We start from the raw sequence: 25139 nt of genomic DNA on the forward strand, positions 1-25139 counted from the left end.
CATTCATATGTTCAGCTGAAGTGTTGCCAGCTAACAAAGTGTTGCCAGCTACTGCAGCTTATATAGAATTCATATAGTTGAATTCTATATAAGCTCAGATCATTAAACTTTTTGCTAATTTTTTGACTACATTTTGATTACATTTTGTTTATGCAATGGTTATTATGTTATTTCTTGTTTCTATAATCTGAGAAGACTAGAAACAGAGGGTGTCTAGAAATAAAGTGAGAGAAACTTCCCCTCATTGGAGAAATCATGTCATATGAAAAGAACTATGGAAAAGACACATGTTGGACATCTGAAAAATCTCATCTAATCTATAGCCTTTCAGGATTCCAATTAAAATATCAGAATTATGGAATGAGCAAGTATCTTGCTGAAAAATGCTTGTTCACCATTTTAGTTTTCCAAACTTTTAAGGTTATGATTCGCTTCACACAAGAAGAATGTCACATCATCATCATAATGGGACAACCACTAGTCTGTGGCAGGCAGTCAAGTCTATAAATCACAGTCACAAAGTTGACATGGCGGCAGCAATTTCCTCCATAGTAGAAGTATAAATTCAAGAATATGATATTTGTAAGGTCTCAGTTATATCTCTACCATTCGTGATGAGAGCTGTGATGACGCAGTGGTTCGAATGCAGTACTGCAGGCTAATTCGGCTGCCTGCTGGCTGCCTGCAATTTGGCAGTTCAAATCTCACCAGGTTCAAAGTTGACTTAGCGTTCCATCCTTCCGAGGTCGGTAAAATGAGGATCCAGATTATTGGGGGCAATATGCTGACTCTGTAAACTGCTTAGAGAGGGCTGTAAAGCTCTGTGAAGCAGTATATAAATCTAAGTGCTATTGCTATTGCTATTCCAGTGGTCATGACATCAAAACAAGAGAATTTTCTATTCAGTAGTCTGAACTCTGATTTATCATTTTTAAACTATGATAAATGGTAACATTTGTTAAACATCACTTACCAAAAGATATCCCCGAAACTGATTGTATATTATTGCTGTCAACAAGTTCATCAGAAATAAGTTTCCTGTAACAATATGAAATGTTCTTTTTTTTAAGGCAACAGTACAGTTTTGTTTGTTTTCTTCCTGAAAACTAAAACAAAGAACTAACTTAATCTTTACATTCCACCCAATCTGAACACACAACTGAAAGAGCATACTTGGGCAATTATGGCAAGAACCTTGCTTACTCCTTGTACTGTTAAAAACAAATAAACAATACAACAAAATGCAATGACAGAAAATTGCCTCTGGAAGAGCAAATGCAGCCCTCATAAAAGATCAGGAGAATCATGCAGTACTGGGAAGTATGAATCACCAATTAAATTGAAAAGAAACAAACTAAATAAATCTCACAGGATTGCATTATACAGGCACATGCTAGCTCTATAGTATGTTGAAAGCTTTGTCATAAAACATTGCCAGTTAATACTAGTTTGCTTCTCTACAACCTCTTCTCTGCATCCTAGACAAGATAGAATCTCTAATTTTCTGCAAACATTCTGAACATCCCAACAGATAGAAATGTCTACTGTGAATTTCCTTAGTCCAGAATCAACTACTTACAGCTTCCCTACAGAAGCTCAGGATTAGTTATACTTCAAATTTCTTTTCCATGGCTTCCTGTACTGATTACAACCTACTGGACACAAGTTTTCTTCTGATGAATTTCCCAAGGGTGCTTATAAGCTGCATTTGCAAGTTCCCAATAAAACTAGTGAAGGTTTCCTTCCCTGTTTAAAATGACAAGTAGACTGTAGCCCTCAGAGCTTAAGAGCAGAATTCACTAGCAACCAGAAATGTAGTCCATTGGTTGCCCTTATTCAAGAACTGGGCATGGCTAGTCTAGTGAAGAGAAGGACCAGGGGAGACATGATAGCACTGTTCAAATATTTGAGGGGCTGTCACAGAGAGGAGAGGGATCAAGCTATTTTCCAAGGCACCTGAAGGCCAGACAAGGAATAATGGATGGAAACTGATCAAGGAGAAATTCAACCTAGAAATAAGGAGAAATTTTTTGACAGTGAGAACAATCAACCAATGGGACAGCTTGCCTTCGGAAGTTGTGGGAACTTCATCACTGGAGGCTTTCAAGAAGAGACTGGACTGCCATTTGTCAGAAATGGTGTAGGGTCTCCTGCTTGGGCAGTGGGTTGCATTAGATGACCTACAAGGTCCCTTCCAACTCTGTTAATCTAATCTAATCTAATCTAATCTAATCTAATCTAATCTAATCTAATCTAATCTAATCTTCAGTCACACTTCTATTTAGCCACTCACTTTTTATGCACAATTACCATCACATGGAAAAGAATGAGTTTACACTGCATGGCTGCTGTGGGTTTTCTATTCAAAGAAACAATCAACTTACCTATTACAGTGAAGAGTATAAAGAAGATGCAATATGCTCGATTCTTAGAATATGCAGGAATCATCACTGTACAATAGTTAAAAAACAATAAATCAAGTTTAAGAAATGTCGTGTTTAAGGTAATAATGTGCACCAATCCTTAAACAGAGACCTATGTAGCTTTTAGCAGTGAAACGGAATTTATTTTAGCAGTTATCCAGGAACTCATCGCTATCTGATGCAAATGAGGGTCTGCAATTCCTGGTTTGGGTTAGAAGCTATGCAATAGATTACAAAGGCCGATTTTATCATGCTAAACCTTATCTTAATCTAGCATTTTTTTTTCCTCTCATAAACCCCTCTGCCAAAAGATATCTCAGAAGTACCAAAAAGAAGGGTTTAAAAGGGAACAGGCCATTTTTGCACTAGCCTTCCCCTACAACTAATATGTGGAGAGCTCCTTGGGAATCAGGCATTCTTTAAATCTACGTAAACAAATATATAAATTCTACCCCAAACCAGAAGTAAGACAGCAGCTCTTGGTAGACTTGTTCTCAGTGAAGGTATCCACTCTCCTTTGTACACCCTCAAACTTAGTTACTATCATTATGTCTTGTGATAATAAATTCCACACATTAATTATTCAATGTTTTTATGGATCAGCATATAATATGAGAAAAAGCAAAGTCATTTATATACATTTTTCCGGGGGGGGGGGGATGAGTAAAATGCCCCTAAAGAATTAAGAATTTCTGAGGTTAGCCACAGATTAAGAAGGAAGAGGAAAATATTTTTAGAAAAGGTTCCTCACCATCTGGATTGTTTGCAGTTGTCAACAGCACCAGCAATGAAGTTAATGAATCTGTCAAATTGTGAAAATATCCTTGCCACTCTTTATCCTGTTGGGTATCCTAACCACAGAGATCCAAATTGTTAGCAAACAGAGTAACCAATCAAAGGCACTTAAGAGCTATGCACTGTCATCTTTGGTCACCCATTCAATCCGATCAAGTACCAAATACATATTTCATTGAATGGGCTGAAAGGAATCTAGCCTATGCAACCCAAGGTAATCAACCCAATTACTTCTCGTGCAGTTGCTTTAGGCAGAGAAGTATTTCAATATCCAAATACAAAAGACATTATTTAAACTGGATTAAAAAGAAATGTAAAACATGACACATCTGGTCTCATACAGTACTTTATTTTACTAACTTGTTTTCTGGTCAAAACAAGCTATTTCTATATAAGGCACTCTATGTTGACCTTATGTTGGACTATTTACAATTTGGAACCTGTTCCTTCTGTACCACATTAATATTGAAAATTCAATCATATAAAATGAAAACATTGCAAATTGCAATTCCAGATAATCCAACCAATTTTATTTTTCCTTCATGAGACTAAGTGGAATGCAAATGCCAAAGAGGGGGTTGATTGGGAATACAAGAAAGGGATGTAAGGAAAGTATTTTGCACTACTCTGGCCCATCCAACTGATTCAAAATTCTGTCTTCTATAGCAAAAAAGCCTATTTTTATCCAGGTTTGTTGCTAATGCATAGTCAGCTCTGAGTATCCTTGATGAGAATTGACAACAGAATGTACAGGAACCAAATGACAACACATACACAGAGAGAGAGAGAGAGCAGGAGTAAAATGCTCCCGGTTCAGACTGGATCGCCTGATCTGGTAGCAATGGCAGCGGGTGGTTCAGAGAACAGGTAGCAAAAATCCCTGTCCCCACCCCCCCACCCCACGCCCAGCTGAGCTGTGCAATCATCAGAGGCTTTTTGTTTTCTTCTAAAAGCATTTTTTCTTCGGATGAAAAAATGCTTTTAAAAGTAAAAAAAAGCCTCTGATGATTGCATGGCTCAGCTGGGATCGTCAGAGCCTTTTAAAAGCATTTTTTCTACAACCTCTTCGGCCGAAAAGGTTGTAAAAAAATGGTTTTAAAAAGCTCTGACGATCCCAGATGAGTTGCCTGATCATCAGAGGCTTTTGTTTTCTTTTAAAAGCAAAAAAAAAAAGCTTTCAAAAAAACCACAAAAGCCTCTGACGATCGTCAGAGCCTTTTAAAAGCATTTTTTTTACAACCTCTTTGGCTGAAGAGGTTGTAGAAAAAAATGCTTTTAAAAGGAAAAAAAAAGTTGGCCACGCCCACTGTCACATTACCACCACCCCCACCAAGCCACGCCCACAGAACCGGTAGTAACAAATTTTACATTTCACCACTGACACAGAGAGAAATAAAGCAAAGCAAAAAATCAAAGGCCGTTGCTTTGTTGAATCCTAACCTGCTTAATAGGACCTGAACTGTCTGAATGAGATGATTTTATCTTCACTTTACTCAGGAAACATTTTGAACATAATGGTTTTAAGCAGCAGGACTGAAATGTATTGTTTTTCTCACACAATTCCCTGGTAGTTTTTCAATAAAGTGAATTTTCAAAAATGGCTCCCTATGACCATGGAGGAATCTTGACATGCAACCTTAACGAATACAAAAATTAAGGGGAAAACAAAGCAGCAAAAACAGAGACGAGAGAGGTGAAAAATTACAGAAGGGGGATTAATATCTTATCCACAACTTTCCAGAAGGAATTCAGAAAACATTTAGGAAAATGACAAAGAAAAGTTGGCAGATCTCAGCTATGAAATTGCCCTTCACAGAAAATGCAGAAGTTATTTAGTTCTGCTCTACCAGGGAATGTAAGATGCAGGAAAGAATCGTGTCTTGTAATTTTACTGACAATGTGACAATGGTATGAATAATTACCAAGTAAAATGATGAGCAAGGGAAAAAGTTGCCCAGATTTATCATAATGTTACGCCTAAAACATGACATGGGAGAATTTACATTTCAGGGAAAAAAAGTTTATTTTAAAAATTATACATCTTTTTATATGTATATTTTTATATATAAGCAACTGTTTTGTCCTAGACAAAGAAGCAAGATTTCATTACATGTGTTACTTACTTTTGTCCGAGCAAACAGCAACATGCCAAACATGGTAAAGAGAAACAGGTGAACAGCTAAGAGCAGCATAACACTATTAGGGAGAAAATATAATGTCAACATTATTCCTTCATCACAACACAGGACATATGTAGGGAAAGAGATGCCATAGACAACAGTCAAAAGTGAACCAGAAAAAAAAAAAGTGTGTGTGTGTGTGTGTGTGTGTGTGTGTGTGTGTGTGAGAAATGAGGAAAATAAGCCAAAGCCATCTAAAACTAAGAAGCAGATGACCTAGTTTAGTGGGCACCTTCAAATGGCAATGAAGAATTTTTCACTCATGAGAGCAGACTTCCTCTTGTGTCACCAAAGTCTCAGCTGCAGAAATCTTACTGCCAGCTGGACAGGGGAATGTCATCACTGCTGCTCTTTGGAGCATCTTCACTCTTCCAGCACTGGTTCCAACCCAAACTTACTCAGTTTTCCATTGTTTTCTTTCTCAAACATTAGTATAATGTGAAAGAATGTATTTATTACAGATTGGCAAATACGAGGGATGTACATTTTGAAGGTACAATATTTGGGGGACAAGTAGATCATTTGGCTTTTCCTCAAACTACCCAAATTCATCAGCTTTTGGAGTTTTCCTGAAGATTCTGGAATCTTCCAGAACAATAAATGTTTGTGGTGTTTTACTTCTGGAAAACTGCTCAGTTATTGCCAGGGTAAATGTTGCCCAAATATTCTACTACCAAAATATAAATTTGGCTTATCTCTAGCAGGCACTACATATTGTTACATACCTTGTAATTTCTGGCAATGTCCTTTTGATGCTTTTTAGTGTTTTTTTCATCATTGAAGAATTCTGAAGCAGGAAGAAAGGTCGAAGGATACGTCTTATCCTCAGGTTCTAAAAAAGAAAATATTTAGCAATGACCACAAAAACAGAACAATACCTTTAAACTAATTCCGCCATTAATTCAATAATCATTATGTATGACTGCAATAACCACAAAGTCAAATAAAACCCATGATCCCTCACACAATGCAGTCATCTGACTAACAAATGGACAGAAGACAAGCATCAAACTTCACTAATCAAGTGGCAAAGCCTCATCCGGATCTCTCTATTGCACAGTAAGAATTAGGGAGAAGCCCTTTGCAGAATTAATTTTCGCTTGCGACCCTCCCAAGTCAAAATCAAGACTTGTCGAGTCCTAAAAAATACTGCAAAATTTAAAATTATCTTAAAAAGCAAATGAGCAAGCTTATTGAAAAGAAAATCTGCTTTCTGTATAAGGAGCTATTGCTTTGTACATAATAGTTACTTACTGTGGCTGACTGTTTTAACTAAGTTATTAGCATATCAGTTACCAGATACATTTAATGTTTTTGAACTATACTGACAAATCTCCATAGGATATGCATCTTCTGTGGCCCTCCACATGTCATGCTAAGGCAGATGTAGCTCTCAAGCATATAGTATTGGTACAGATTGGAGACAGGTCTACTGGAGTATGCTGGAAAAATTCAACTGCTGTGAGGGTACAACGTAAACAATGGAAGGAGAGAACAGAATGCCATGATCGGAACAGTGACCCAGAAGGCTGACAAAGGATATCTGACATTGCAAAATTTTGTTACAGGTTTTACTTGCTTCTTCTCTAAATGATATCATTTACTGATTGCTTAAAATCAGCATCTTTCCTTTCATCTCTCCAAGGTGCTGAGAATTAGCACAAATTTGTTCATCCGTTTTATCCTCACAACTCTATGAAAGAGGTTAAGCTCAGTCATCCATATGCTTTCAGCGTGGTTTAATAATTAAAACTTCATCCTGGAAGATCAATGATGTACTTCATTTGTTACTGATGACTTGGGCAGTCATCAGTAACAAATCTTAAACTTACCTTGCAGCGGCATTAGGAGGATAAAATAATTGTGGAAGATACAATCACATATATCATTCTGAGCTTCTTAGGGAGAGGACAAAATTAGAAGGATCATATTATTTACTACTGCCGTTGCAATTGTCATCATACATATTTATTTTATTACAGAATCCAGACCAAGGTCATGCTAGTTCTACGTTTTCCATATTTAAACACAGATTACACACTGATGATAGCAGGTGTACAACCAAGTAGCATTAGTGGGTTTTTTTGTCCCAATCCCATATCACAATGATCATGGACCATCTCTTAATCCATAGATTCCCTGCCTCCCTGACATTCATCCAAGCATCCACACGCCTTACTTCATGACAGGAAGAACTCAGCGAAATGCTCCAATCTATAAGGGAGATGAGCAGGACCAGGATGTAGGCCATTAACCACTTGGTTTTCCGAAATTCTTCCCATCCAATTAAATAGCTCTAGTGAATCAACATATTTGAATATCAGTTAGGTTACTGTTCATTAACAAAAGGATCCAAATAATTTTCTTATCATAAAACCAGCTATTAAGAAAATGGAAGTTCTGATCGCGTGATAGCTTTGGGGACTATGTTCCCAATCCCAGACCCTAAAGACAAAATGTTTTGATCTATTTGGTATACATTTATGAGCACGAGCATGACATCTACATTCCCACCAAGCATTATCCTTGGCTTCTGAGCAACATGCCACGGGCTATCCTCCAAAAAGGGATGCTTAAAAGATGAGACAAAGCCTACATTTAATGTAAGTGTAAAGATCGCATTTAAATGAATTGTAATTGTTATGGTTTTTTCTAAACATTTAACCTTGTATCTTTCCCTTACAAGAAAGATTACAGTTTTGCAGCATCTTTTAGAGCAGCTCTGGGGATTAAACCCAGGGTTTGGAACTCATAAATGGCTCAGAGTTCTCGGATAATAGGCCTCTAATTTAAACTTTCAAAAATCAAAATTTCCTGAGATTTCATTTTTGGAGCTGCAAGCAGGCACAGAGATGTTAGTGTAATCTTTTCCAAACTTGGCTTCTTTTAAGATTACAACTCTCAATCAACATAGCCTACAGGCTGCTAATTTACATTTTAAAACAAATAACCCATCACAGGAGAATTATTTTGCAATGATTGAAATAATATCTTCAAAACTACATTTTGAGACCCTGGTAAGTTGCATAGAACAAAGAGGATACCTGTATCATAATCATCCTTATAGCTACCAAAAAGTCCCAAAGGAACAAATTTATCCTCCTATACTACTTTTTTTGTATTTCAGAAGAAAGGTAATTATGGATGAGTGGGTTGTTTCTGGATATAGTCATTGTTTACTCAGCTGTAACAGAAGATGCCAAGGAGACACTGCAATTTGTGATACATTCACCTTTCAGCATCAGCCTACATTAAATATTTTGCAAAGAACTATAATGCAAATGCATTAAAGATATATGGTGTTATTTAGCTTTTCTAAATAATGTATATAATCACCTTTGTTAAATATATACCCCTGGATAGTTCAGATATTATAATAAACTGCCAATACAGCTGCACCTATAATGGGCTCAACTAAGATCCTGGCCCAATACATGGGGAAGAATAAGATCTTCACAGCCTTCTACAGGCCAAAAAGATTGGGCCTTCCAAGTGTCAGGGAGGAATATATGCTGTTCCATAGGGCAGGTGCTATGACTGAAAAGTTGCCTCTCCTAGGTCTGGTCAGATGACATAGTTTAATAGGGGGGACCCAGATTATGCCCATTCTGTCAGATCTGATGGGACAGATAGAAAACCTTGTGGAGAGGCAGCTCTGCAAGTAACCTGACCCTGTGCCAGGCAGGGCTTAAAGATGATAACCAGCACCTTGAATTGTGCCCAGAAGCATATTAGAAGCAGTGCACCTTGTGTAACAACAATGCAAAACTAGCAAACTTCACTGCACTCTAAACAGTGTACCCTACTGTATTCTGAACCATGAAGTTTCTGGGTGTTCTTCAAGAGAAGCCATGTAGAACGCATTGCAGTATCAAAACCAGGAAGTGACTAAGGCCTGAAATACTGTAAGCAAAGACTTCTGGTTCAAGAACAGGCACAATTGGCATACAAAATGGATTTGTACAAAAGTCTACTAACCACAGCTGCCATCTGTTCTTTCAACAGGAACTGTAGGTCCTGGAGGTTCCTAAATTGCATACCAATCCCAGCCAAAGGAATACCATCAAAAGTTAAAGGTGGAAAATTTCCAGATCCAGGAGGCCCCAAACCCATTCTATCCTGCCAGAGTTGAGTCACAGACTTTCCCATCCAGACTCTCACAGCCTCCAGAAACTGAGGAAGCACATTGAAAGCATAGTTTATCAGCCAGAGGTTGACATATATAACTACATTTTATGCATAATTATAAATCATCCTCATATGCTACCTAGTGGTTCTTTGTAGAATAGATGAGGATAAAAACACTTCACAGAGAAGGGACCTCGGGCTACAACTTTCTCCTTCAATAATACCAAGTGGAACCAGTGTTGAAGGAAGAACACTGAACAATGAAAAACATTGTTCCCCACTCCTTTCCTCCAAGCCTGGCTCAGAAGGATATTGAAATCTGCTGAGAGAACCCAGAAGGGCTCTCCAAAGGGCATCTACAAGTTCAATCAATGCTGTCTGCTTAGCATTCAAAGCCTTCTCCAGCAAGCTTTGAAACTGAGCATTTGCTATCTTCTCGTCAACTTTCCCTTAAAAATGTTGAAAATCAGGCAAAGTTATCCAAAACGTGATGTATCTCAGAGCTCACTAACCTTTACAGAGATGTCTGCTATAAAGACAAGGAAGCAAAGCAGTTCAATGCTTTCAGTCAGGCCACAAGGAGGCTTCCAAGCTTCGGAGCGATACCGAACATCTGATGTGACAGTAAGTGAAGAAGGTGTTTCAACGAAAGCAAGAGCCAGGATTAGTGTAATGGTGAAAATCAAAATCCTTAAAGAAAGAAAATATACGTGTGGCAATTAAAGAGGAAAAAAAAGGCCAAAAGTTCATTTTCCAAAATGTTTAATGTCATAAAGTGATAAAAAAATATGTGTTTTCTAAAACATTGTTTGATGGTGAAATATAATTCAGTTGGCAAAAGCCTCATCAAGTTTTATAAAGACAGGAGCTCAACCAGTCCTTGCTCAGCCGCCTGTGGCAACAGATCACCTGAAGATGCCAGCTAGGGCTGCCAGCAAAGCATCAGGAAATCTATTGTCTCGTCCTATTATCTAGACCACTAAACCCTGCAGCTCAACTCTGCCCTCACAGGAACTGCTCATATTTTTAAAGGCCCTTGAAGGAGAAGCAATTAGCAAAAAACTAAAATACTGAAAATTGGATTTACTCAAAGAAACGGAACAGCTGGGGTAAGAGGAGGAATTCTCACCATTGGCAAACTTCTGAATAATACCACCGATAAAGCCACAAGGAGTTAGAGTCCACACGATGATTTATAGAACGATACTAAAGAGGGGAAAGATAAGAGAGGTGATTCAAGCATCACTTTTAATTTACTCTTCAAGTATGGAAGTTAAAAGTTTCACAGGTAAATAATAACACTATCGAGGAAACATCTATTAATGACTAGGCAAATTTGGGCCAAAGTAGGCATTCTGTAAACATGAAACATGCAGTTATGTATCAGTTCTGTTCTAGTTCATTTCAGATACAGCTTTATTTTTACATGTTTACAGAATATTTACCATAATCCACATTTTCTGCGAGTTTCATTTATTAAGTTTGCCACCCATCTCGTAATGAAAACAGGATCCTTCTGCCAGCCGAATGGCACCTCTGCCACAATTTTCCCCTTTTTTGAAAAGTCCCTGAAGGCAGAGAAAGTCCTACTGACTGATTGGAAGCCCGTTCAATAAGAGACTCACTACTACTAGCAATGTCATGACCACTGCTGTGCCATCACTACAGGTAGTCCTCAATTTACCACCATTCATTTTGTGACTGTTCTAAACTACAACTCTGAAAAAAGTGTCTTACTATTGATCCATACATTTATGACAGTTGCAGCATTCTCACAGCCACGTGATCAAAATCCGGGTACTTATCAACCAGCATGTATTTATAATATTTACAGCATCCTGAGGTCACGTGATTGCCATCTGTGACCTTCCCAGTCAGCTCCAGAAACCAAAGTCAATGGGAGAAGCCACTTCATGACTATGTGATTCACTTAAAAAACTGCAATGATTCGCTTAACAACCACAATAAAGTTGAAAAATCAAATGTGACTCATTTAACAACTGCCTTGTTTAGCAACAGAAAGTCTGTTCCCAATTGAGATCATAAGTCGAGGAGTACCCATATTGTTCAACGAAGTAAAAACACAACATCCATGTAATATTTTTTTACAAACGTTCTGAATTATCTGATGTTATAGATCAGGGGTGTCAAACTCGCGATAACATGTCATTGTCACGTGACATATCACAACTTTTTTCACCCTCACTAAACCGGGGGTGGGCATGGCCACCGCGTGATGCATCCGGCCCGCGGGCCACAAGTTTGACACCCCTGTTATAGATGATAAATCTAATCATAAACTTCAAAGTATAAATCAACATTTCAGCAGAAAAGAAGAGTAATGGAGCTTTTACTAACAGTCCTTTACTTAAAACAGTATACTAGGACCAAAGTATATATATGGCAGGTAAACTTTTACCTGAATTGCATCTTCAATGAATACTACAGCTTGGTTGAGGTAGAGGTCAGGGTCACCAATGGCTGCAAGATTCAAAAACACAATGGTTGTAAAATGGTTATAGAATGGCATTCTTTTGTTTATTTGGGAGTGTTCAAATATATTAGCTTAATGATTCAAAGCTATTTCAAGGAACAAATTAAAAAATGAGGAAGAGAAACTCCACACCCTTCTGTTGACTGCCATCAAGAAAAAGACAAAGAAATTGGCTGTCATTTAAGTTACCTTAACAAATTAGCCTTTTATGACATACAGCAACAATATTTTGAAAACTAAGTTATAAGAAAAATGTTATCTTTCCAATATACTTCTCAAGCTGTCACGAGAGGAGGGCCAATACAAGGCATAAGTCAGAGACATACCTTACCTTACCTCAGTTTTAAGTGCTACCCTCTACCCTCCCAGTTTTCTTTTCTGTGGGAAACAAGTCCAAATGGCTCTTTTGAGTGTTTAAGGTTGCAGACCCCTGGGCTAGAATATAAACTGAGAGTAAACCCCACTCCCTACTAACACTGATGCTGCCTAATTTGAATAATGAAATGTCTGCAAGAAAACAACCAAGCTCAGAGAGCACCAAGCACCCCTAAAATCTTTATAATTTCAAAAAAATCAAAAGAAAAGCACTTTCTCACAGAAAGGATTCTTTATAGTTCCAAAATCTTATTTCAAATGGATTCTTAAGTCTTTTTAGTAGCGTTTTAAAACTAAAAGGAGCAGGTAGACAAAGGGCAGGGAAGAAATGGTAAACTTGAAGGCGGCTCTGCCAAGAGGAGTCGATAATCACAGAGGAATGAAGAGCCAACAAGTAGACCCACTCTTTCATAATTTCTCTCCGGAGAAGTAGAAGTCTTGATATCACCCACAAGAGCCCCAACAGCCATTCCTCCCAAGGAGACTGCAAAACAAGAGTTTCTGGCAGTTTAAAAACCTAGTAAAACCCTAGTAAGACCACACCTAGAGTACTGCATCCAGTTTTGGTCACCACACTATAAAAAAGATGTTGAGACTCTAAAAAAAGTACAGAAGAGAACAACCAGGATGATTAGGGGACTGGAGACTAAAACATACGAAGAACAGTTGCAGGAACTGGGCATGGCTACTCTAGTGAAGAGAAGGACCAGCGGAGACATGATAGCCATCTTCCAATATTTGAGGGGCTGCCACAGAGAGGAGGGGGTCAAGCTGTTTTCCAAAGCACCTGAAGGCCAGACAAGGAATAATGGATGGAAACTGGCCAAGGAGAGATTCAACCTAGAAATGAGGAGGAACTTTCTGACAATGAGAACAATCAACCAATGGAACAGCTTGCCTTCGGAAGTTGTGGGAGCTTTATCACTTGAGACTTTCAAGCAAAGATTGGACTGCCATTTGTCAGAAATGGTATAGGGTCTCCTGCTTGAGCAGGAGGTTGGACTAGATGACCTATAAACTCCCTTCCAACTCTGTTAATCTGTAAAAAAAAGGAGTAGCCATGTTGTTCAAACAGCAGTAGCATAAGTCCTAAACTAGTGAAAGAAAGCCTATTTAAACTACTGAGTCAAAAACATATTTGTTCATTTATTTACTGGGGGAAATGATCCAAAGATATAGATTTGTAAATAGAAAAAGTATGTGAAAATTAAGTTTCATGGTGTGCTCCCCCACTTCGGGAGCAATAAGTGCAATTAAATGTGTCCTATAACTGCTGGTCAGTCTTTCACATCAGCTTGGAGGAATTTTAGCCCTGTCCTTCTTAGAAAACAGCTTCAACACAGGGAGATTGGAGCTTTTTCTGAAGTACTGCACACTAAGATTATTTACTAAAGTAATCTTCTTCAGCAAACTTAGCACCAACCACAAAATCCAACATTTAGATATTCTCAAGAAGTTTAATGGCAACAAATGATTTAGTTTATTTCTTCTGGATAGCTTTGCTGATATTATTATGCAACTGAAGCATTGTGTTTGAATAAGAATTTTGCTTTGTAAATTATTTGAATGGGAAACCTTGTGTTTCAAAAAAAAACCAACAACAATTGGAGCAATAAAGGAATTAATAGTTAAGTAATATCCTGAGAACAAACTCTGCCCAGCCCGGAGGGGGTGGGGGTGGGGGTAAGGCAAGAACAGACTTAACTTAGCAAGAAGAGAAATACTTGGGATCACTTAAAAATATCAGGGAATATTACAACTATCCTGTTTTCCCCAAAATAAGACATCCCCTAATAATAAGCCCAATCGAGCTTTTGAGCGCATGGCAATAAGGCCAAGCGCTTATTCAGGGTTCAAAAAAAATAAGACAGGGCCTTATTTTCAGGGAAACACAGTAGAAAAACTAACTTCTAATTTCTAACTAGAATAACTGGACTGTAACAAATCTAGATGATTGCTAGATGGAAGCAAAGAATTAAGAGTTCAGTATTTCTTTGTTGCCATCTAGAGGTCAATTATTTTGTTTTTTTTAATTAGATATGGTAGTCTTGCAATTATTAAGAACAGAAAATTCCATGCAAGTTAGGAACCTTAGGTGTATTTGAGAATTAGGGGGCAACGCGATGATTTATACAACACATTTTGCATTGTTGATGAATACACTATTGCTTTATAAAAAGTGTAAGAACATGCTGAGATGTGTATTAAAGAACTTCCTCAACTAGCTGTCAATAAAATTAAATCAATTTGGTTGTTTTATGCCCATAATCACCCATAATCAAGATGTATATCTAGCTTGAACTTTCACATCCAGAGTAATATGCATTTGTACTCACAAACAATTCCCATTAGGTTCCATATGGTTATTACCTTAAGACAGGGGTGTCAAACTCTATTTCATTGAGGGCCGCATCAGGATTGGGTTTGACCTCGGGGGGCCGGGGTGGGTGTGGCCAAGATGGGCATGACCATGTTGACGTCACTTGTGTCGGGGGCATCTGTGACTGCACACGGGCCTCCCGAGCTCCATTTTCGGCTGTGACGGCCTCCTACAACCCTTTGCCACTGAAAACGGACCTTGGGAGAGCCACACATGGCCCTTTCGAGCTCTGTTTTCACTAGCAGAGACACCGTGGGCCAGTCCTTCGCTGTTTCCAGCGCAGCCCTGCGGGCCAGATCTAAGCATCCCACAGGCCAGATCCAGCTCCCGGGCCTTGAGTTTGACACCCCTGCCTTAAGAAAACTGCTTAAGCATGTAGCCTAATATATGAGATGGTTTCAAAACCACCTTGTGCAGTAAAGTATTATCAGATGGTTTACTGCTGACCTCTTCTACAAGATCAAAGGAAATCAAAACATCGTTTGTAACAGAAGACTGCAACAAATTACATGTTACTTCACCCTGTCCCTTTATTCTCTGTACTTCAGAATATCCAACCCCAACAAATACGTATTTATTGTTGCTACATAACTAGAATAAGTAGATGGGTAGAGCAAGGAACAAAAATTGGTAAATCAGTAGGAAATCACAAGAGACCAGAAACAGCTGATATTCTGACTTAGGCTTCCTGATATAGTAAAAAGCACACAATTAGTCCTCAAAACCCTTTTTTTTAATTTTAACAGCTGTGAATTCCTTTCATTCACAGCACGTGCTGAATCACCAAGAGTTTATAAATAGTCCAACAGAAGTCTGCCACAATCCTTCGGATAAGGCTGGTAAATACCCACCTTTATCTTCTTTGACACGCTGCCAAAGACCTAATTGGCAATTATCTTGGCAAGGCCACACGGAAACACAGAATCAAAAATGGAGCTTCAAAATACAAACCGACACCATCCACAACATTGCTTCCTGCAAAGGCCCACATGCCTTTGCTCTTCCTTTATGTCTTATGGAGGAGCCAATCATCTCCAAGCCTTACTCCCGGATCATCCCTTTTGTTTTAACTGTTCTTGCCTTCTGGCAGCTCTGCACATGCGCGCACTAGGAACTGGCTCCTCCGGTTCCTCTGCCTCTCTGATGTCCGACTCTGGAGGCTCCGGAGTCCGCACATAACTTCCAGATGGCCCTGGCCCCATCTCTGCCTCCGACGCAGAGCCTTCGTCCGAGCCTTCCCCAGACTGCAGGACTGGCCCATGTTCCTCCCCAGCCTCCTCACTGTCCGGGGCTGCTGGCGGACCATAACAGTTGAAGTATTAAGCAACACTGTTTCAAACTGTTACAAACAATTCCAGGAAATACCTCTTATGGAATGCTGAGAATAAAACATCTAAAGAGACACAGCTGAACTCATATCACTGTTAATGTAATTCATAAATATATTCCTAAAAATTTACTCCAAGTCCTAAAGGCAGGATGCATCTAAAGGGAAAGAAAATTGGTAGACAGGCCTTTATTTATCGAATTGTAGGAAAAAAATGACAGGTAGGGAAACACCTCATATCTCCTTGTCCTCTCTGAAAAATAAATTCCATTATCAACAAGGGGTAAACAACAGATGTAATAATATACAAAAAAGCTCTCTGCCTAACTGTGTGGAAAGCTTTAATTGGTTCCAGTTTTACAAGGGAATTGACAGGTACGTAAACCAGGAAAAGAAAAAGTGGCTCAGTCTTGTTCCATCTTGTAAAATCATGAGAGACTTTACTCCATGCTAAACTGGCCTATCCCTAACTGAATAATTCAATTGGGAGGCCAACATCTTTTTCCATACAGTAACTGCTTCCAACTATCAAAATGTTCTCTTAGGGAAAGTTTTTGAATGTTCAGTTGGAATTTGTTTTCCTGAAACATAAATCTTGTATTCTGTAGTCTGTCTTTGATGACCTACTTCAATGCTGGAAGAGTGTTGTCATATGCCATTCAGTCTTCTCTTCTCAGAACTAAATACAGGTAGTTCTCGACTTACAACCGCAATTGAACCCAAAATTTCTGTTGCTTAGCGAGACAGTTATTAAGTGAGTTTTTCCTCATTTTATGATATTTCTTGCCACATTTGTTAAATGAATCGCTGCCATTAAGTTAGTAACACGGTTGTTAAGTGAATCTGGCTTCTCCATTGACTCTGCTTGTCAGAAGGTCGCAAAAGGTGATCACATAACCCCAGCATATTGCAACCATCATAAATATGAGTCATTTGCCAAACATATCAATTTTGGTCACTTGACAATCGGAATGCTGCAGTGGGTGAAAAATGGTCATAAGTCACTTTTTTCACTGCCGTTATAACTTTGAATGGTCACTAAACTGTTGTAAGTCAAGGACTCCCTGTATTGCCCATTCTTTCAATCTCTTCTCAGGATTTAATGTCTCCAAATTAGCCTCATTGCCTTCCTGAACCTGATTCACCTTCTTTGAATCCTTAAAAGGGAGTGGATCCAGCCATTGCAAACCAATTTGGTTTGAAAACTATTTCTGTTGCTGCAGTTAAAAGCTACATTTGTCTTTTGAATTTTTGAATAGCCACATCACAAGGCTAACTTGCAATCGTTTTGCACTCAACTACCATTCCAAAATCCTTCATACACTGTGAACAATCCAGGTATTCTGATTCTATTTATAAGTATATTACTCTATTAAGTGAATAATTTTACATCATTTATTGTTCTGTTATTTTATTTTCAGCCCACTTCTCTAATCTAGGAACTTCATTTTGCATCGTGTTTCTGATAGTAATGTTCCACATTTCTGTAAAGAATTTTATCCACTCACTCACTACTCAATTAATATTTTAACGTAATATTTTAAGTACAAAATTGTTCTGACTAAGAAGAAATGCTACAGGCATCAGCCAACAGTCTGAAGCAAGCCTACAGCCTTACCGTTGAACTATTCTGTGCTCTATCACAAAGTCAAGCTATGTATTTATTGCATTGTGCAAAGGCTACATAACTCTGAAACTATGATGCACGTCCTTGCTGTTACTATACATGTTTCCAAATATATGTTAAAAACAATTGTTATATGGTCAGTTAGTGGATAATGGAAGACTTTGGAGTAGATTTTCAGAAATATTATAGGCAAAGTAATTCTCACAGCATGAAAATGAAAGACCAATTTTCAGCAATCTGAAGGTTTATTAATAAATTATCTTAATTATAAAGATCTGACACAAAAGTTCTGAAGTGAACTGTTGTTTGCAACAGTGCTACAAAAGGACAAGGCTTTATCAGAGTTTCAATAATTATAAAACTGTCACCAAAGACTGCATGAGATTTATAGATTGCAGTTACAACAACTGATTCCACCATCAATTAAATAATAACATCAATTAAAATATAATGTGATCGTGTCTTAGATAAGGATTACTTTCTCAGCAACGTGTGGCTAGTAACACTATCCTTGTTACATGACTTCCCAATTGATTACTATGATATCCCAGTTTCCAAGAGTATTTAGAGAGAAGGCAATTATTTCACTTCTAACAGCCAAGTTTATTCTCAATTTGAGTCTTATAGAACATAACATGTAATAACAATTTTGTATGAATGCTGTTTTGGAATTAGAAGCATGCAAACGTCTAAGCTGGATGGAGGGATGAAGAGGATGGAATCTGTAATTCAACACAGCTGAAGAACATCACATTGGGAAAAAGAGAACAAATCTACAGATGCACTAAAATTTAGCCTTTGAAAGTACAATAGTTCATTTAGTGACTGTTCAAAGTTACAACGGCACTGAAAAATATGACTTAAGGCTGTTTTTCACAGTTTATTTATTTATTATTTATTAGTTTGATTTATATGTCGCCCTTCTCAGGGCGGCTTACAATGCTTTTAAGCAATAGCCTTCATACTTTTGTATATACCTGCTTAGTAGGGCTTTTGCCCCCCACCCCCAAGCGGTGTTCTATTTTATACAAAGTCATCTTATTACTCCCACAATCTGGGTCCTCATTTTACCTATCTCGGAAGGATGGAAGACTGAGTCAACCTTGAGCCTGGTGAGAATTGAACTCGCAGTAATTTCAGGCAGCTGGCAGCTAAATACTACTTTAACAGTAGTTTAGTCCACTGCACCACTAGGCTCCACAGTTACAATCTTTGCATCCCCATGATCATGTGAACAAAATTCAGATGTTTGGCAGCTGGTTCATATTTATGATAGCTCCAGTGCCCCAAGTTCATGTGATTTTGCAGTCTTCTGACAAGCAAAATAAATGGGAAAGCCAGACTCACTTAACAACCAGGTTACTAATTTAGCAACTGCAGTGATCTAAACAACTGTGGCAAGAAAGGTCGTAAAATGGGGCAAAATTAACAAATGTTTCACTGAACAACAGAAATTTTGCAATTGTCACTGTAAGTTCAGGACTACCTGTATTAAGAAATAAAGGGAACAAGGTGCTCTGAATATTTTCCTTATCACTACTACCGATAAAGATGATCTTCCAAACTTGAGGGAATCAGTATCAGTATCAAAATCAAAATCAGTTTCACTGTATATGTATTTTTAGTTTTGACAATACTCTATTTTTCAGTATGACTTAACAGTGTTCCCTAACACATCTGCAAAATTGATCGTGCTGAATTTGTTTCCTAAATAGACTTTCATGTCCTCTCATTTATGTTAAGGATACAAATGATGAAAAGTGGACTGTGCCTTTATCAGTCCATCAGGCATCCTTAGGAAGGGGATTTAGCCACTAGTAATTTCTGATTTGCTATTGTGTCCTAGGATCTCAAAGATGCAGCATTTAAAAGTCTCTTCCAAAGAGGCTGGCTTTCAATTATCCTTAAGGGCAGTGGTTCTCAACTTTCCTAATGTCGCGACCCTTTAATACAGTTCCTCATGTTGTGGTGACCTCCAACCATAAAATTATTCCTAAAACTATTGAAAATATGTGTTTTCCAATGGTTTTAGGTAATCCCTGTGAAAGGGTCGTTCGACCCCCAAAGGGGTCGTGACCCACAGGTTGAGAACCACTGCTTTAGGGTCTCTAAAATTGAGTGGGCAAAGGAAAGAAAGGCTCAGGCAGGAGTCTCAGATTATCTTTCTCCCACTGTTGTTTCTATTACGAACTCTGGACATGGATTGAAACCTAAGCATGTATTCAAGGAAGAAATGTGTAACTAGTTTCGCTAAGCAAATTATCGTATCTTAATTTTATTTGGAATTCTATGTGAGATTGTTGCCTCCTCTTATTTTCTCCTATTTCTCTTTGCCCAATAAAGAAAGCTCCTTTTTTATACATAAAGATCTGTCTTCATTGGTTTAATAAAAATATTCCCTATGTGAAAGACTACATAATTACACAGCTACTCTTTCTGTTTCCCAATAGGCAAAAAGGTTAATTTCTGTATTTATTGACTTTGGACAAGAAGATCCAAAGCTTCCTATTTTTCACAGGTTTGGGCTGACCTTTGTAGAAAGACAAAAAAACTCTAAACTAGACAGGTGAGAATATGTCAGGGGATTTAGCCTAACCTTACAGTACAGCCTCTCTTAAACAACTTTTCTGAGGTTTCCTGTAAAAATGGGATCTGCCAGTGAGGTTTTCTTATCCCCTTCTTAGCTTATACTATTGGCTCTGCAAGTATGCAAGCCATGGAATATCTCACAGGATGTAATGAGTATAATGAAGAAGCAGACTGCAGTGTGAAATGCTCCTGTTCAGTTTCAGGTGGCTACAATCTCCATTCTCCTCTAGCATAATCTATTCCTCCTGTTCTCTATTGCCTCCCAACCAATGAATCAGTCCTATGAGACCACTGCGCATTTTCAGTCTTGAGTTCCACTTCTGGAGATTCCCCCCCCCCCCACCGGTCCATTTCTACAAACAAAAATATTATTTTGTAGTACTAAACATTTTGAGAATCCCTGCCTTTCCCCACCAAAATAGATCTTAGCTGACGCCTCCCTCTTGTGCGTGTTCTGTTCACAAAAACAACTCAATCAGAGAGAAATAAAGGATATGATTGAAGGAACCAGGTTTTAATCTCATGTCAAGCAGGTCTAAAGCGTCTAGGGCAGCGTTTCTCAATCTTGGCATCTTTAAGATATGTGAACTCCCAAAATTCCCCTGACAGGTTGAGAAACATTGTGATCTACTGCATAACATCACTCCATGTGCCCGCAGCTGCTGTTTCACTGCATCATGCAAAAGTGCCCTGTTCCCTGGCTCCATCTTTACAGCTAAGAGTCTATCTGATCCCAAGCGGTTGCACCCACACAAATGCCCAATGACTGGGTTCATCCCACAGGCTAAATAAACTCAGAACATATCACCTATTGGCTCCCGGGCATTAGGTGAACCTGGGATTCTGTTCTGAGGCACATACTGTTTCTAACTGTTCCACTGCAACCCCTAAACTGGATCTCTGTGATCCACTCCAGGACCCACAGAGAAAGGAAAGCTCTCAGCACTCCTAATCATACACCTGGGAGACAGATCCAAACTTACTTGGCAGTGGGTCTTGCAAAGCCAGGCCCATTTTTTTCCCCCATGGGCCAACAATCCCAGTCCCCCTACTTGACCTGGAACCTGGCATCCAATATTCCACCTACGATTTTAAGAATCGGTTCCTAAACTCAACCAAAAGCCCCGGGCCGGGAGCTCTCATTCTGATCAAGCCCAGGCTTGGGAGAGAGGCGACTGGGTTTGAGTTTTCCATCGCCAGCCTTCCTCGGCCTGCACTGTCCAGTCCCTCCCAGTACCGAGAAGCAGCCCAACAGGCACTCCCAATTGTCCCGGGTCTCACCAGGCCCGCCAGAACGAGGCGAGGAGGCCGCGGACACGCAGCAGTGTCCATCATCCTCCAGGTCTCCGCTGCCCCTGCCCGAGTAGAGCCGGTGACGCTTGGCAGCCCCTGGCAGCGGAGGCGGCAACAAAGGCTCTTTTTCCAAGCTGCTTCCCTGCTCCATGAATCACAACGTAGCCAGCGTACTAGGGCAGAAACGGCGCCTGCAGCTGCTCATCCCAGAAAAGCGGCCAGGCCGCCGAGCTTCCGCTTGTGATAAGTAGCGAAGGCACAGCTCCGCCCGCTACACGTGATCGGGGTGGAGGAGAGTAGAGGTTGTTGTAGCAGCGGCGCTTCTGCTTGTGCCAACTCAAGTTGCGGGGTGAGGTTGGTGATCAGATATCCTGATGCTATCCTGATATCCTCATCAGATATCCTGGTGAGGAATATTTGCCTAATCAATCAATCAATCAATCAATCAATCAGAATAGAGCTGGGAAGGGACTTCGGAGGTCTTCTAGTCCACCCCCTTGCTCAAGTAGGAGACCCTATACCATTTCAGACAAGTGACTGGCCAGTCTCTTCTTGAAAACCTCCAGTGATGAAGTGTCCACGATTTCTGAACGCAAGTTAGGAAGTTTCTCCTTAATTCCAGGTTGCTTCTCTCTTTGATTAATTTCCAACTCTTGTTTCTTGTCCTGTTTGGAGAATTATTTCTCCAAATTATTTGGAGAATAATTTGACCCCTCTCTTTTTTGTGGCAGCCCCTCAAATATTGGAATACTGCTATCATGTCACCCCTAATTCTTTTCTCTAGACTAGCCAAACCCAAATCCTGCAGCCCTTCTTTGTATGTTTTAGTCTCCAGGCCTTTGATCATCTTAGTTGCTCTTCTCTGAACTTTTTCCAAAGTCTCAACATCTTTTTTGTAGTGTGCTGACCAAAATTGGTTGCAGTATTCCAGATAATCGTTGGCGATGTGCTTCACCAGTTCGCTGGGAAGGGTCTCTATGTCTCTCTTTCCCTTCCTCAGCCTCAAAAAGTGTTGGAGGCCAAGAAATCCTTCTTGATGCAACAAGAGAACTAAACTTTAAATTAAAGTTTAAAATGAAACTTGTTCCTTTTCAGGAATAAAGATCAGCGTTCTGTTCGCTATCGGGTGATCTGAACACAATACAGATTTAAGCCAGAGTGGACAACTGGCAGTTAGGGTAGGTAGCAGGGATGATCTGAGTCTTGGTTGTGTCACCTTGCCCTGTAGTCTGTTCTGTATTCTTTTCAGAATACAAAAAAAGGATGTATCTTATTTTAATTATTGATTTAAAGCAATAGAATTACTGAACATACAATAACATAGAATAACAGAGTTGGAAGGGACCTTGGAGGTCTTCTAGTCCAAACCCTGCTCAAACAGGAGACCTTATACCATTTCAGACAAATGGCTGTCCAGTCTCTTCTTAAAGCCTCCAGTGATGGAGCACCCAGAACTACTAAAGGCAAGCCATTCTGCTGGTTGATTGTTCTTACTGTTGGGAAATTTCTTCTTAGTTTTAAGTTGCTTCTCTCCTTGTTTTTCCATTCATTGTTTCTTGCCTTGCCTTCTGGTGCTTTGAAAAATAGGTTGACCCCCTCTTCTTTGTGGCAGCTCCTCAGATATTGAAGCACTGCTATCATGTCTCCTCTAGTCCTTCTTTTCATTAGACTAGACCTACCCAATTCCTGCAATTATTCTTCATATGTTTTAGTCTCCAGTCCAGTGGTGGGTTTCAATTTTTTTTACTACCGGTTCTGTAGGCGTGGCTTGGTGGGCGTGGCATGGATGGTGGGCATAGCTTGGTGGGCATGGCAGGGGAAGGATACTGTAAAATCTCCATTCCCACCCCACTCCAGGGTTAAAATCTCGATTCCCACCCCAATCCAGGGGAAGGTTACTGCAAAATCCCCATTTCTTCCCAATCAGCTGGACTTGGGAGACAGAGAATAGATGGGGGCGGGGCCAGTCAGAATTTTTACTACCAGTTCTCTGAACTACTCAAAATTTCCGCTACCGGTTCTCCAGAACTGGTCAAAACCTGCTGAAACCCACCTCTGCTCCAGTCGCCTAATCATCTTTGTCGCCCTTCTCTGCACTTTTCCAGAATCTCAACATCTTTTTTATATTGTGACCTAAACTGGATACAGTATTCCAAGTGTGGCCTTACTAAAGCTTTATAAAGTGTTACTAATACCATTTTAATATCATCATCATCAATGTAGCTTGATTTGGACATAGCACTAAGCCAAAATGTAATTTAACTTGGGTTTATTGAGTTGTATGAATCTAAACAACATGATTTATGGGGTCATATGTGAAGGCCTAACGGGATTATAAATATGGGTATTCAACAAAACAGTTAATTAATCAACTAATATCCAGCCACAATAAACTATAGAGATAGAGGAACCCTTTGCTTACAAAACCTTGCCTTCTGCAAAGGTCAAATAGAGTGATGTGTACACAGAATCATTGACATCCCCAAAATTGGCATGAGGAGGTAAAGTATTCAAAACAATTTCAACTTAATCAGAATAGTTCTGCTGGATCAGATCTATTTTACTCATCCAACACTTTATTTCTCACAATGGTCAGCCAGATGTCTGAAAGGTGGCCGTAAGCAGAAGATTCCAAGTTTTTATCCGTCTATGGCCTCCAACTCAAGCATAACCAAATCTCTTGGTTAATTACACAGCAAAGTCCTGTCTTCTGGAGCCAACCCACCCAGCCAGCCCTCTTTCAGAGCCAGGTCAGATCAATGACTGCTTCCACGTCTTGCAGTAATGAGTTTAATTGGGTGCTATTTGAAGAAGTGCTTGTTTTTGTCCATTCTAAATCTCCTTTCAGTTGTTTTCATTGACCACTTGTTCTAGTTCTTATTTTGTGAGAGGGACAAGAACATCTCCCTATTGACTTTAATCCATACTATGCAACACTTTATAGAACTTCATCACTTCTTCCTTACTTCTCTTTTTTTCCAAATTACAATGTCCCAAGCATTTAGGTCTTTGAAAGGAGTTTTTCATGCTGAGATTGATTGTTTTCTTGGACACATTTCACTACCCAAGCTAGGTAACATCATCAGTGCTAGTACTCTCTATTTATATTCTAGTGGCTTGCCTTGTCCATTCTCTCTCTTAGAGATTTGTGCCCTCTGAAAATTTTGGTTGCCCAGCCTTTCCAGGATGTTGCATCTCTGGTAAGATCACCAAAAGACATTCAAACTGATATCAGTCTCAAACAATTATGCCACAATTCATGAAGAGATTCAGCTTTATGTTTAGCACTTTGAATCCTAAGTTTTTTCTTCAAACTTTCTTGTTTTCCTAAACTAGGCTCATATTTTATAATAAACAATTGCTGGGTATTTTCTCAAAGATCATCTCTGTACTGCTTTAAAATGTTAAACAGTAAATAATTCCTTAATATTAAATTAACAAGACATGATGTTATCAATGCAGTCAGGGGATGTAATTAATTAATATAATGCTGATAATGTGTGATGATTCATTCAATACATTTAATAA

General features: G+C 39.1%; 1 protein-coding gene across 2 annotated transcripts in view; it reads right to left on the reverse strand.

The window, feature by feature from the left end:
* Positions 1-21890, reverse strand: part of TPCN2 (two pore segment channel 2) — a 44931-nt gene extending 23041 nt beyond the window's left edge. For both annotated transcript variants that reach the window (XR_015729697.1, XM_034417287.3), the window contains exons 1-10: positions 21600-21890; positions 11946-12007; positions 10656-10732; positions 10039-10216; positions 7578-7694; positions 6124-6230; positions 5342-5414; positions 3175-3274; positions 2385-2450; positions 974-1038 (exon numbers count right to left, since the gene is read on the reverse strand). Coding sequence is in view for 1 of the 2 variants with exons in the window: in XM_034417287.3 (XP_034273178.2) it covers positions 974-1038; positions 2385-2450; positions 3175-3274; positions 5342-5414; positions 6124-6230; positions 7578-7694; positions 10039-10216; positions 10656-10732; positions 11946-12007; positions 21600-21762 (1008 nt within the window). In the remaining variant the exon portion in view is untranslated. The remainder of the gene's footprint in view (positions 1-973; positions 1039-2384; positions 2451-3174; positions 3275-5341; positions 5415-6123; positions 6231-7577; positions 7695-10038; positions 10217-10655; positions 10733-11945; positions 12008-21599) is intronic.
* Between the last annotated feature and the right edge of the window lie 3249 nt (positions 21891-25139).

Source organism: Pantherophis guttatus, chromosome 1, assembly GCF_059756535.1.
Source record: "Pantherophis guttatus breed Tessera chromosome 1, ASM5975653v1, whole genome shotgun sequence".
Taxonomy (NCBI): domain Eukaryota; kingdom Metazoa; phylum Chordata; class Lepidosauria; order Squamata; family Colubridae; genus Pantherophis; species Pantherophis guttatus.